This window comes from Salmo salar, chromosome 05 (genome assembly GCF_965601325.2).
Source record: "Salmo salar chromosome 05, fSalSal1, whole genome shotgun sequence".
Classification (NCBI taxonomy): domain Eukaryota; kingdom Metazoa; phylum Chordata; class Actinopteri; order Salmoniformes; family Salmonidae; genus Salmo; species Salmo salar.
In genome coordinates, this window is record NC_138295.1 from 7,647,501 (window position 1) to 7,661,015 (window position 13,515).

At 44.6% G+C, this 13,515-nt stretch overlaps 1 protein-coding gene across 1 annotated transcript in view; it reads right to left on the bottom strand.

Annotated features, from left to right (window-relative positions):
* Nucleotides 1-6,957, bottom strand: part of LOC106604170 (uncharacterized) — a 71,895-nt gene extending 64,938 nt beyond the window's left edge. The window contains exon 1 of the mRNA XM_014198590.3: nucleotides 6,247-6,957. Coding sequence (XP_014054065.1) covers nucleotides 6,247-6,584 — 338 coding nt within the window. The 5' untranslated portion in view covers nucleotides 6,585-6,957. The remainder of the gene's footprint in view (nucleotides 1-6,246) is intronic.
* Between the last annotated feature and the right edge of the window lie 6,558 nt (nucleotides 6,958-13,515).

Sequence of the window (13,515 nt, forward strand, 5' to 3'; positions counted from 1 at the left end):
AGGCTTTAACGTAACACAATGTGGACTCAGTCAATGGGTCTGAATACTTTCTGAATGTACTGGATATGGAAGTCAAAGGTGGCGTCTCCGTCGATAACAATGCTCGTTGTCAACATAATGTCTTCCTCCTGGTCTTAGCTTAGATATTTCTCAGTAGGCCTTCACATTTTACTGTTCAGAAACCCAACATGCCACTTGTTATGTGTACCTTTCAAAGTGTGTACAGACAGTACTGTTAGTGCCTAAAAATTTTTTACATTTTTGTATTTTAGCAGACACTCTTATCCAGAGCGATTTACAGTAGTGAATGCATACATTTCATACTTTTTTTTCTGTACTGGTCCACCGTGGGAATCGAACCCACAACCTTGGCATTGCAAACGCCATGCTCTACCAACTGAGCTACACAGGACAGTACTGTTAGTCCTAACAAAGTGTGTACAGACAGTACTGTTAGTCCTAACAAAGTGTGTACAGACAGTACTGTTAGTCCTAACAAAGTGTGTACAGACAGTACTGTTAGTCCTAACAAAGTGTGTACAGACAGTACTGTTAGTCCTAACAAAGTGTGTACAGACAGTACTGTTAGTCCTAACAAAGTGTGTACAGACAGTACTGTTAGTGCTTTCAAAGTGTGTACAGAGAGTACTGTTAGTCCTAACAAAGTGTGTACAGACAGTACTGTTAGTCCTAACAAAGTGTGTACAGAGAGTACTGTTAGTCCTAACAAAGTGTGTACAGACAGTACTATTAGTGCTTTCAAAGTGTGTACAGACAGTACTGTTAGTCCCTAACAAAGTGTGTACAGACAGTACTGTTAGTCCCTAACAAAGTGTGTACAGACAGTACTGTTAGTCCTAACAAAGTGTGTACAGACAGTACTGTTAGTCCTAACAAAGTGTGCACAGGACAGTACTGTTAGTGCTTTCAAAGTGTGTACAGACAGTACTGTTAAACCTTTCATAAATCAGAAGTACAGCAATGATGGCTGCTGAAGCGATGGAAGAGTTTTAATGGAAGTCTGTTAACTCTAATTTGAACTGAGTTTAAGTCATCCCTAGGGTTGGTTAGTGCTGCCAAAGGGAGATGCGAACTGGCAGTAATCAGTTGCATGCCAACTTTAATCCCAACTAACACGTCAGCATGTTTCCAAACAAACCTGTGGTTTACATTTACAGTTTGGCAGTGATGAAAGAGGTGTATATTTAGATTTGAATAAGCCTTCTGCAATCCACCCAAACTAATTCAAAACGCGTCCAATATGACAAGATATTTGTGATGCGTTGTGTTTACTGTGACCTCTAGAGGTTTGTGATGCGTTGTGTTTACTGTGACCCCTAGAGGTTTGTGATGCGTTGTGTTTACTGTGACCCCTAGAGGTTTGTGATGCGTTGTGTTTACTGTGACCCCTAGAGGTTTGTGATGCGTTGTGTTTAGTGTGACCCCTAGAGGTTTGTGATGCGTTGTGTTTAGTGTGACCCCTAGAGGTTTGTGATGCGTTGTGTTTAGTGTGACCCCTAGAGGTTTGTGATGCGTTGTGTTTAGTGTGACCCCTAGAGGTTTGTGATGCGTTGTGTTTACTGTGACCCCTAGAGGTTTGTGATGCGTTGTGTTTACTGTGACCCCTAGAGGTTTGTGATGCGTTGTGTTTACTGTGACCCCTAGAGGTTTGTGATGCGTTGTGTTTACTGTGACCCCTAGAGGTTTGTGATGCGTTGTGTTTACTGTGACCCCTAGAGGTTTGTGATGCGTTGTGTTTAGTGTGACCTCTAGAGGTTTGTGATGCGTTGTGTTTACTGTGACCCCTAGAGGTTTGTGATGCGTTGTGTTTACTGTGACCCCTAGAGGTTTGTGATGCGTTGTGTTTACTGTGACCCCTAGAGGTTTGTGATGCGTTGTGTTTACTGTGACCCCTAGAGGTTTGTGATGCGTTGTGTTTACTGTGACCCCTAGAGGTTTGTGATGCGTTGTGTTTACTGTGACCCCTAGAGGTTTGTGATGCGTTGTGTTTAGTGTGACCCCTAGAGGTTTGTGATGCGTTGTGTTTAGTGTGACCCCTAGAGGTTTGTGATGCGTTGTGTTTACTGTGACCCCTAGAGGTTTGTGATGCGTTGTGTTTACTGTGACCCCTAGAGGTTTGTGATGCGTTGTGTTTAGTGTGACCTCTAGAGGTTTGTGATGCGTTGTGTTTACTGTGACCCCTAGAGGTTTGTGATGCGTTGTGTTTACTGTGACCCCTAGAGGTTTGTGATGCGTTGTGTTTACTGTGACCCCTAGAGGTTTGTGATGCGTTGTGTTTAGTGTGACCCCTAGAGGTTTGTGATGCGTTGTGTTTACTGTGACCCCTAGAGGTTTGTGATGCGTTGTGTTTACTGTGACCCCTAGAGGTTTGTGATGCGTTGTGTTTAGTGTGACCTCTAGAGGTTTGTGATGCGTTGTGTTTACTGTGACCCCTAGAGGTTTGTGATGCGTTGTGTTTACTGTGACCCCTAGAGGTTTGTGATGCGTTGTGTTTACTGTGACCCCTAGAGGTTTGTGATGCGTTGTGTTTAGTGTGACCCCTAGAGGTTTGTGATGCGTTGTGTTTAGTGTGACCCCTAGAGGTTTGTGATGCGTTGTGTTTAGTGTGACCCCTAGAGGTTTGTGATGCGTTGTGTTTACTGTGACCTCTAGAGGTTTGTGATGTTTTTTCCCAGTTTTTTTGAAGGGCTTACTGGTGCTCTACCATGCCGTCCCTAGGAGAGGTGTGCGTCACGCAGTGCCAGGCTTTTTTTCCCACTATACTCAACTTGAGTGGGTTGAGTCACTGACCTGAACATCCTGTCCGCTTTTGCCGAACAGGAAGTCCCTTTCGTGGGCTATACTTAGCCTTGTCTCAGGGTAGAACGTTGGTGGTCTGTTGATAGCCCTCTAGTGTGGGGGCTGTGCTTTGACAAAGTGAGTGGGGTTATATCCTGCCTGGTTGGCCCGGTCCGGTGGTATCGTCAGATAGGGTCACGGAGTCTCCCGACCCCTCCTGTCTCAGACTCCGGTATCTATGCTGCAGTAGTCTATCTGCCGGGGGATAGGGTCAGTCTGTTATATATGGTGAAATTATCCTGTCTTATCCGGTGTCCTGTGTGAACTTAAGTATGCTTCCCCTAATTTTCCCATCTCTCTCTCTCTCTCTCTCTCTCTCTCTCTTCCATCCCGGAGGACCTGAGCCCTAGGACCATGCCTCAGGACTACCTGGCATGAAGACTCTTGGCTTTTCACGTCCCCAGTCCACCTGGTTGTGCTGCTGATCCAGTTTCTGCTGTTTTGCCTGTGGCTATGGAACCCTGACCTGTTCACCAGATGTGCTACCTGTCCCAGACCTGCTGTTTTGCCTGTGGCTATGGAACCCTGACCTGTTCACCAGACGTGCTACCTTGTACCGGACCTGCTGTCTCTTGTCTCTAACTCTCTTTCTCTCCCTCCCTCTCTCTCCTTCTCTACCGCACCTGCTGTCTTGACCTCTGAATGCTTGGCTATGAAAAGCCAACTGACATTTACTCCTGAGGTTCTGACCTGTTGCACCCTCGACAACCACTGTGATTATTATTATTTGACCATGCTGGTCATCTATGAACATTTGAACATCTTGGCCATGTTCTGTTATAATCTCCACCCGGCACAGCCAGAAGAGGACTGGCCACCCCTCATAGCCTGGTTCCTCTCTACCCGGCACAGCCAGAAGAGGACTGGCCACCCCTCATAGCCTGGTTCCTCTCTACCCGGCACAGCCAGAAGAGGATTGGCCAGCCCTCATAGCCTGGTTCCTCTCTACCCGGCACAGCCAGAAGAGGACTGGCCGCCCCTCCTAGCCTGGTTCCTCTCTACCCGGCACAGCCAGAAGAGGACTGGCCGCCCCTCATAGCCTGGTTCCTCTCCACCCAGCACAGCCAGAAGAGGACTAGCCACCCCTCATAGCCTGGTTCCTCTCTACCCGGCACAGCCAGAAGAGGACTGGCCACCCCGCATAGCCTGGTTCCTCTCTAGATTCCTTTCAAGGTTCCTCGTCTTTCTAGGGAGTTTTTCCTAGCCGCTGTGCTTCTACATTTGCATTGCTTGCTCTCTGGTGTTTTAGGCTGGGTTTCTGTACAAGCTCTTTGTGACAACTGCTGATGAAAAAAGGACTTTATAAATACATTTGATTGTGTTTCTTGTGTCTTTTGACTGAGTTATTTGAAAAGTTATTATTATACATTGGAGAGGGAAATGCATAATTGTATCTTTATATGTAGAAATGAGGGCTACTGAAAACAAGTTGACTTCATAGGGATGTCATTCAGCTCTCAAATCAGAAACATTCATAGCATGTCCGTTTTTAAACAACCTAATTTATCAATTGTGATGTTTGATTGAGGTAGAATAGTTACGTTATTATTTTTCATTAGGTTGATGACATTATTGTTGTCATTTGTGGCTATGACAGGGATATCACCAATACATTCCTTGTCAATAAACATTGAAAAATGACATAATCGGAAAGTTTAACAGAAAGGTGGAATGGAGGGTAACAATGACCTAACAACTTTCAGTTCAGGTGAGTAGGAGGAGGAGGGGTATCTCCTTACGTTACAGTCCCTGGATTTTTACCTGTCCTGTAAGTACAGTGACAGTACTGAAGGGTTATAAAATGAAATCAAGTGTTATTGGTCGCATACACATATTTAGTCGATGTTATTGTGGGTGTAACGAACTGCTTATGTCCTTAGCTCCAACAGCGCAGTATTATTGTTATGTATTGTTAGATATTACTCCACTGTTGGTGCTAGGAACAGAAGCAGTTTCCTACATAACATCTGATAAATATGTGTATGCGACCAATACAATTGGATTACAGTGACGGTATTGAAGGTTTATTACCTGTCCTGTAAGTACAGTATTGAAGGTTTATTACCTGTCCTGTAAGTACAGTGGTGAAGGTTTATTACCTGTCCTGTAAGTACATTGTTGAAGGTTTATTACCTGTCCTGTAAGTACAGTGGTGAAGGTTTATTACCTGTCCTGTAAGTACAGTGGTGAAGGTTTATTACCTGTCCTTTAAGTACAGTGTTGAAAGTGTATTACCTGTCCTGTAAGTACAGTGGTGAAGGTTTATTACCTGTCCTTTAAGTACAGTGTTGAAGGTTTATTACCTGTCCTGTAACTACAGTGTTGAAGGTTTATTACCTGTCCTGTAAGTACAGTGGTGAAGGTTTATTACCTGTCCTGTAAGTACAGTGTTGAAGGTTTATTACCTGTCCTTTAAGTACAGTGTTGAAGGTTTATTACCTGTCCTTTAAGTACAGTGTTGAAGGTTTATTACCTGTCCTGTAACTACGGTGTTGAAGGTTTATTACCTGTCCTGTAAGTACAGTGTTGAAGGTTTATTACCTGTCCTGTAAGTACAGTGTTGAAGGTTTATTACCTGTCCTGTAACTACAGTGTTGAAGGTTTATTACCTGTCCTGTAAGTACAGTGTTGAAGGTTTATTACCTGTCCTGTAAGTACAGTGTTGAAGGTTTATTACCTGTCCTGTAACTACAGTGTTGAAGATTTATTACCTGTCCTGTAAGTACAGTGTTGAAGGTTTATTACCTGTCCTTTAAGTACAGTGTTGAAGGTTTATTGCCTGTCCTGTAACTACAGTGTTGAAGGTTTATTACCTGTCCTGTAAGTACAGTGTTGAAGGTTTATTACCTGTCCTGTAAGTACAGTGTTGAAGGTTTATTACCTGTCCTGTAAGTACAGTGTTGAAGGTTTATTACCTGTCCTGTAAGTACAGTGTTGAAGGTTTATTACCTGTCCTGTAAGTACAGTGTTGAAGGTTTATTACCTGTCCTGTAAGTACAGTGTTGAAGGTTTATTACCTGTCCTGTAACTACAGTGTTGAAGGTTTATTACCTGTCCTGTAAGTACAGTGTTGAAGGTTTATTACCTGTCCTGTAAGTACAGTGACAGTATTGAAGTGAATCATTGTTACATTGCACTTAACCAGCCCTACGCCTTGCCATAACCCAGGTACAGTGTAAGATTACTGCTGTAAGCACAATATAACAATGATTAATCACAATAATTATTACATTGTACAGTACTTACAAAAATAATTACACCGTAATGTTTACTGAGATAATGTGAATCTAGAGATGTTTTGAGGTGTTTAATGTATCAGCAACTTAACAGGATGAGATAAAGGTGGAGGTGTAAATGAGGATGAGAGATATAGGTGAAGGACAGTACCTGTGGAAGAACAGCAGGATGGACAGCGTGGTCTGGTCGATGTTGCTGTTGCAGATGCCCTCGTTGAGCAGGTAACAGGGATCTCTGACCACAGACTCCAGAGAGTCCAGCCTCATCATGCTGTTCAGCTTGTCTGTGTTCACGTTCTGGTTCTGGAACGTCAGCTGCTCCCGGAAGTGGCGGAAGTGGCTGAGCGACGTGGGGCTGCCCATCAGGGGGGTGCTGTGGCCTCTGCCTTGGCCCCCACTTCCAGCTGGGTCGTCACAGTTGGCCAGGTCCAGGCAGCAGGAGCAGCAGTCCAGACCAATGGGTGAGAGACACTCCTCTCCATCTGCCATGATGACAGCAGATCAGTCAATCCGGTCAGCAGAACACCTTGAGGGACTGAAGAGATGAGCTCCACAGCAGGAGACAGAGAGGTAGAAAGAGAGAAAGACCTTGGTGCTGGTCTCTCTTCTTCTTCTCAGGCTTGTAGTCGTTGTTGTGTGTTCCTCAGCATATGCAGAGGGAAGGATTTCCTCCCTCCAGGTGCTCTGGATCAGGGTGTTTGGAAGTCAAGTGTTCCCAGCTTCCTCCTCTCCCTGAGAGTAGACAGTCAGTCGTGTCTCCCTGAGTCTCCCACTCGTCACGTTAATAAGGCTATGTTTGCTTTGGTTGTGAGACACTCGCTGGCTTCTGTGTCTGTGGGGGAGAGAGAGCTAGCCAATGCTGTGCTGTCTGCGTCTGTGTCGAACACACACACCCTGATTCAGCGGGAATGTGTTTCAAAGCTGCTTATCACTTTTTTTTCTGCCCAGCACTTTTTCCTCCCCCAATGTGCTTAGAGACTGAGGGAGGGAGGGAGGGAGGGATGGATGGAGGGACGGAGGTGGGGAAACCCTTGTGATTGGTAAACGACTGGCCCTCCTCTTTCTCCTCTCTCACAATCTCTCCCAGCCACTGCATCACAATTAGGGGATGGAAAGATGCAATGCATGTGCTTGGTAATGCACACTGTTCTAGAGACAGAGAGCGAGGGGGACAGAGAGAGAGAGAGAGAGAGAGAGAGAGAGAGAGAGAGAGAGAGAGAGAGAGAGAGAGAGAGAGAGACGTAGAGAGAGAGAGAGAGAGAGAGAGAGAGGGAAAGCATGAACACACATGGAGCTGCTGCTGCCTGTTAAAGGGAATGATTTTAACTCCCTCTGTTTTCACTCCCCCCATGCTTTGTACACATAACACGATTATACCTCGCGATCTGTCTGAAGCATACTGTAGGCTAGCTCTCTTTGGGCTGAGTGCTCTGTCTGAAGCATACTGTAGGCTAGCTCTCTTCGGGCTGAGGGCTCTGTCTGAAGCATACTGTAGGCTAGCTCTCTTTGGGCTGAGGGCTCTGTCTGAAGCATACTGTAGGCTAGCTCTCTTCGGGCTGAGTGCTCTGTCTGAAGCATACTGTAGGCTAGCTCTCTTTGGGCTGAGTGATCTGTCTGAAGCATACTGTAGGCTAGCTCTCTTTGGGCTGAGGGCTCTGTCTGAAGCATACTGTAGGCTAGCTCTCTTTGGGCTGAGTGATCTGTCTGAAGCATACTGTAGGCTAGCTCTCTTTGGGCTGAGTGATCTGTCTGAAGCATACTGTAGGCTTCCTCTCTTTGGGCTGAGTGCTCTGTCTGAAGCATACTGTAGGCTAGCTCTCTTTGGGCTGAGTGCTCTGTCTGAAGCATACTGTAGGCTAGCTCTCTTTAGGCTGCATTTACAGCATTGTTGTCAAAATGGTTGACATTATTTATACACATCTTTAACTAGGAAGAGCAGGAAAGTTCCTTGTGGTTTGATGAGTTGGACAACAGTAAAGGCACACAGATATATATGGAGGCTCAGGCCAATGTACATGAATGTGGCATATTGTTGATTTTCACAGTCAATGGACACAAACAGAGATGCATGCTTGAAAATGTTTAAAGTCTATCCATTTAAATTGTGTACAAGTCAAGATAATAAACATCAATATTTGCTATTAGTTTGTCCCCAGTTTGTTAATTGTTGTAAGTAAATTTGAAGATCTGGCCCAGAATCCTTGTTATGTAAGAAGGAACACTGACAGTCAGACTGGTTCTTTCCTCAAATAAGACTTTCTCAAGTTAGAAAACATTATTTCATTACATTTACACAATTTGAATTGAACTGAAACTGGTTTCATGCAGGCCATGGCTGCGAGCCTGCAACACAGTAAAATCTCATTTGAATTTTAATTGAATTAAGTTAGGTGAATTTATCTATCCTGAGCTCGATTAAGATATATGAACCTATCGATCGCAAGTGTGATTAAGTTAAGGGAACTTATCTATCCTGAGCCTGATTAAGATAAGACAGCTTTGCAGTACAGACAGAATAGAATGCTAAGAAGGTATCGTAGCTTATTGAAGGCAGGCATCAATACAAACGTTTCATTGCAATGTGCTCAGTGGGATCAGTTAAGCAGAGAAAATGACTGAAATCACGTAGAAGCTGTGGATGAAGTGAAATGAAAGAAACACTGCCCTCTATTGGTGCTGAGAAAATACAGCACTTCAGTGATGATTTTTATTTAACCTTTATTGAACTAGGCAAGTCAGTTAAGAACAAATGATGATGAAGTGACTTAGCCTGACACCAAATTTGTCCGCTGCATACTTCAGTCTGAGATGACCATCAGTGAAGTCGTTTGTGGTGACGAGGGGCACAAGGGGCGTTGTCCAAAACAAAGGCATCGTCTCTAACCAATCAGAGTATCAAAGCCAATGACACATTTTAAAACTGCCGCTTTACCCACCTGTGTTCTGGCTCTGGCACAACCCATCGGTTTCTGGACCAATCAGATGGCCCCAAATGTGTTTGTATTTGGTGACGGGTTGGGTAGGTACTCAGATCCAGACTCATTGAGGAGGATAAACGAATGTCTGTTGCCATGGCGTACAGTGGCGTAGCGCAGTTTCGCAGGACCCCCCGCGACGTCCGAGCATGGGCCAGAGAGAAAAATATGCACTTTTAAAGCTAATCTTATACGACTTTACATTTTACCCTGAGCTGAGAGAAGATTTAGCTGTTTAATAAGAGCTCAGGGATTCTTGAAAGAAAGGGACAATCTCAAATATTTGTCTTAATATTAACAAATATATATTTTGATAAAGTATGAGTCTTCACAACATAAAGGAACAACATCCTATATGTATTGTTTTCTTCATAAAATGCAACTAACTTGTCTCATTTCTGTGGTCCCATGTGGCTCAGTTGGTAGAGCATGGTGTTTGCAACGCCAGGGTTGTGGGTTCGATTCCTACGTGGGACCAGCACGGAGAAAGAAAAAAAATGTATGAATTGTATGCATTCACTACTGTAAGTTGCTCTGGATAAGAGCATTTACTAAATGACTAAAATGTAAGTTTGTCTAAGGCCATTTTACTTTTATAGTTATTGTCCAACAATTGTTTAAAGGCCTTGATTGTTTAATTCTAATATTAGATTATTCAAATATGTAGTACAAATCTCCAAACATGTTTTTGTTTTGTTTTGTTTTGTAGCACTATTGAATGTTCCAGGGCTAATTCGTTAGCATTTTGGCATATTTTTCTAGATTTAGAACATAAAATTACATTTACATTTTAGTCATTTAGCCGACGCTCTTATCCAGAGCGACTTACAGTAGTGAGTGCATACATTTTATTAAAACATTTCTCCTTGCTGGTCCCCCATGGGAATCGAACCCACAACCCTGGCGTTGCAAACACCATGCTCTACCAACTGAGCCACATGTTATTAAAGCAAAAATGATCCCTAGGTCTAACACAGAAAATACTTCCATTGTTTCAGCATATGTTGCAGAACAGCGATTACAAATATATATTTTTCAGAATATTTACAACAATAAAAACACGATCTTAAGGGCCATCAGTGACGGAGTTGACAACAGATACTCGAAACATATCTTGTCTGTGTGTCTGCCAACGTTCGCAGTCCACACCTAGAGAGGGTTGTCTGGTGCTGTGGGTTACCTAATGTGTATTTAGAGGAGATACTCTGGCATGGCCCTCTAATGTAACAGTGTGAAGTATCCACAACCACACATTACTGTCTTAGACCCTCTGGTGCACTGGAGCCAGACTGTGTGTGTGTTCATTCTGCCTGCTGGAATAAGGGCTGCATGTGTTCTAATATCTAGAGTCACCATCCAACAACAGAGAGAAGCTGCTAATAATGTACACCATTACCCTCACACCGAGGTGACAGGACCATAACATTACCCCTCACACCGAGGTGACAGGACCATAACATTACCCCTCACACCGAGGTGACAGGACCATAACATTACCCCTCACACTGAAGTGACAGGACCATAACATTACCCCTCACACCGAGGTGACAGGACCATAACGTTACCCCTCACACTGAGGTGACAGGACCATAAAATTACCCTCACACTGAGGTGACAGGACCATAACATTACCCCTCACACTTAGGTGACAGGACCATAACATTACCCCTCACACCGAGGTGACAGGACCATAACATTACCCCTCACTCTGAGGTGACAGGACCATAACATTACCCCTCACACTGAGGTGACAGGACCATAACATTACCCCTCATACTGAGGTGACAGGACCATAAAATTACCCTCACACTGAGGTGACAGGACCATAACATTACCCTCACACTGAGATGACAGGACCATAACATTACCCCTCACACTGAGGTGACAGGACCATAACATTACCCCTCACACTGAGGTGACAGGACCATAACATTACCCCTCACTCTGAGGTGACAGGACCATAACATTACCCCTCACACCGAGGTGACAGGACCGTAACAATACCCCTCACACTGAGATGACAGGACCATAACATTACCCCTCACACTGAGGTGACAGGACCTTAACATTACCCCTCACACTGAGGTGACAGGACCATAACATTACCCCTCACTCTGAGGTGACAGGACCATAACATTACCCCTCACACTGAGGTGACAGGACCATAACATTACCCCTCATACTGAGGTGACAGGACCATAACATTACCCCTCACACCGAGGTGACAGGACCATAACATTACCCCTCATACTGAGGTGACAGGACCATAACATTACCCCTCATACTGAGGTGACAGGACCATAACATTACCCCTCACACTGAGGTGACAGGACCATAACATTACCCCTCAAACCGAGGTGACAGGACCATAACATTACCCCTCACACTGAGGTGACAGGACCATAACATTACCCCTCACACCGAGGTGACAGGACCTTAACATTACCCCTCACACTGAGGTGACAGGACCTTAACATTACCCCTCACTCTGAGGTGACAGGACCATAACATTACCCCTCACTCTGAGGTAACAGGACCATAACATTACCCCTCACTCTGAGGTGACAGGACCATAACATTACCCCTCACACTGAGGTGACAGGACCATAACATTACCCTCACACTGAGGTGACAGGACCATAACATTACCCCTCACTCTGAGGTGACAGGACCATAACATTACCCCTCACTCTGAGGTAACAGGACCATAACATTACCCCTCACACCGAGGTGACAGGACCATAACATTACCCCTCACACTGAGGTGACAGGACCATAACATTACCCCTCACTCTGAGGTGACAGGACCATAACATTACCCCTCACACCGAGGTGACAGGACCATAACATTACCCCTCAAACCGAGGTGACAGGACCATAACATTACCCCTCACTCTGAGGTGACAGGACCATAACATTACCCCTCACACTGAGATGACAGGACCATAACATTACCCCTCACTCTGAGGTGACAGGACCATAACATTACCCCTCACTCTGAGGTGACAGGACCATAACATTACCCCTCACACTGAGGTGACAGGACCATAACATTACCCCTCACTCTGAGGTGACAGGACCATAACATTACCCCTCACTCTGAGGTGACAGGACCATTCCAAAACTGTTTAACGCTTTGACCCAGTTATGAAGGCTCAGCCAAAGTCCTCCTTGCTATACGCTGAGTGTACAAAACACCTTTCCATGACATAGGCTGACAAGGTTAATCCAGGTGAAACCTATTATCCCTTATTAATGTCACTTGTTAAATCCACTTCAATCAGTGTAGATGAAGGGGAGGAGACAAGTTAAAGAAGGATTTTAAGCCTTGAGAAAATTGAGACATGGATTGTAAATGTGTGCTGTTCAGAGGGTGAATGGGCAAGACAAAATAATTAAGTGACTTTGAACGGGGTATGGTAGTAGGTGCAAGGTGAACCAGTGTGAGTTTGTCAAGAACTGCAATGCTGCTGGGTTTTTCACACCCAACAGTTTCCTGTGACAGGACCAAAGGACATCCAGCCAACTTCACACAACTGTGGGAAGCATTGAAGTCAACATGGGCCAGCATCTCTGTGGAAAGCATTCAACACCTTGTAGAGTCCATGCCCCGACGAAAGCTACATCTAAACCAGCCTGGTAACCAACTACAATCAGACTCAGTGTCAGAAAGCTACATCTAAACCAGCCTGGTAACCAACTACAATCAGACTCAGTGTCAGAAAGCTACATCTAAACCAGCCTGGTAACCAACTACAATCAGACTCAGTGTCAGAAAGCTACATCTAAACCAGCCTGGTAACCAACTACAATCAGACTCAGTGTCAGAAAGCTACATCTAAACCAGTCTGGTAACCAACTACAATCAGACTCAGTGTCAGAAAGCTACATCTAAACCAGCCTGGTAACCAACTACAATCAGACTCAGTGTCAGAAAGCTACATCTAAACCAGTCTGGTAACCAACTACAATCAGACTCAGTGTCAGAAAGCTACATCTAAACCAGCCTGGTAACCAACTACAATCAGACTCAGTGTCAGAAAGCTACATCTAAACCAGCCTGGTAACCAACTACAATCAGACTCAGTGTCAGAAAGCTACATCTAAACCAGCCTGGTAACCAACTACAATCAGACTCAGTGTCAGAAAGCTACATCTAAACCAGCCTGGTAACCAACTACAATCAGACTCAGTGTCAGAAAGCTACATCTAAACCAGCCTGGTAACCAACTACAATCAGACTCAGTGTCAGAAAGCTACATCTAAACCAGCCTGGTAACCAACTACAATCAGACTCAGTGTCAGAAAGCTACATCTAAACCAGCCTGGTAACCAACTACAATCAGACTCAGTGTCAGAAAGCTACATCTAAACCAGCCTGGTAACCAACTACAATCAGACTCAGTGTCAGAAAGCTACATCTAAACCAGCCTGGTAACCAACTA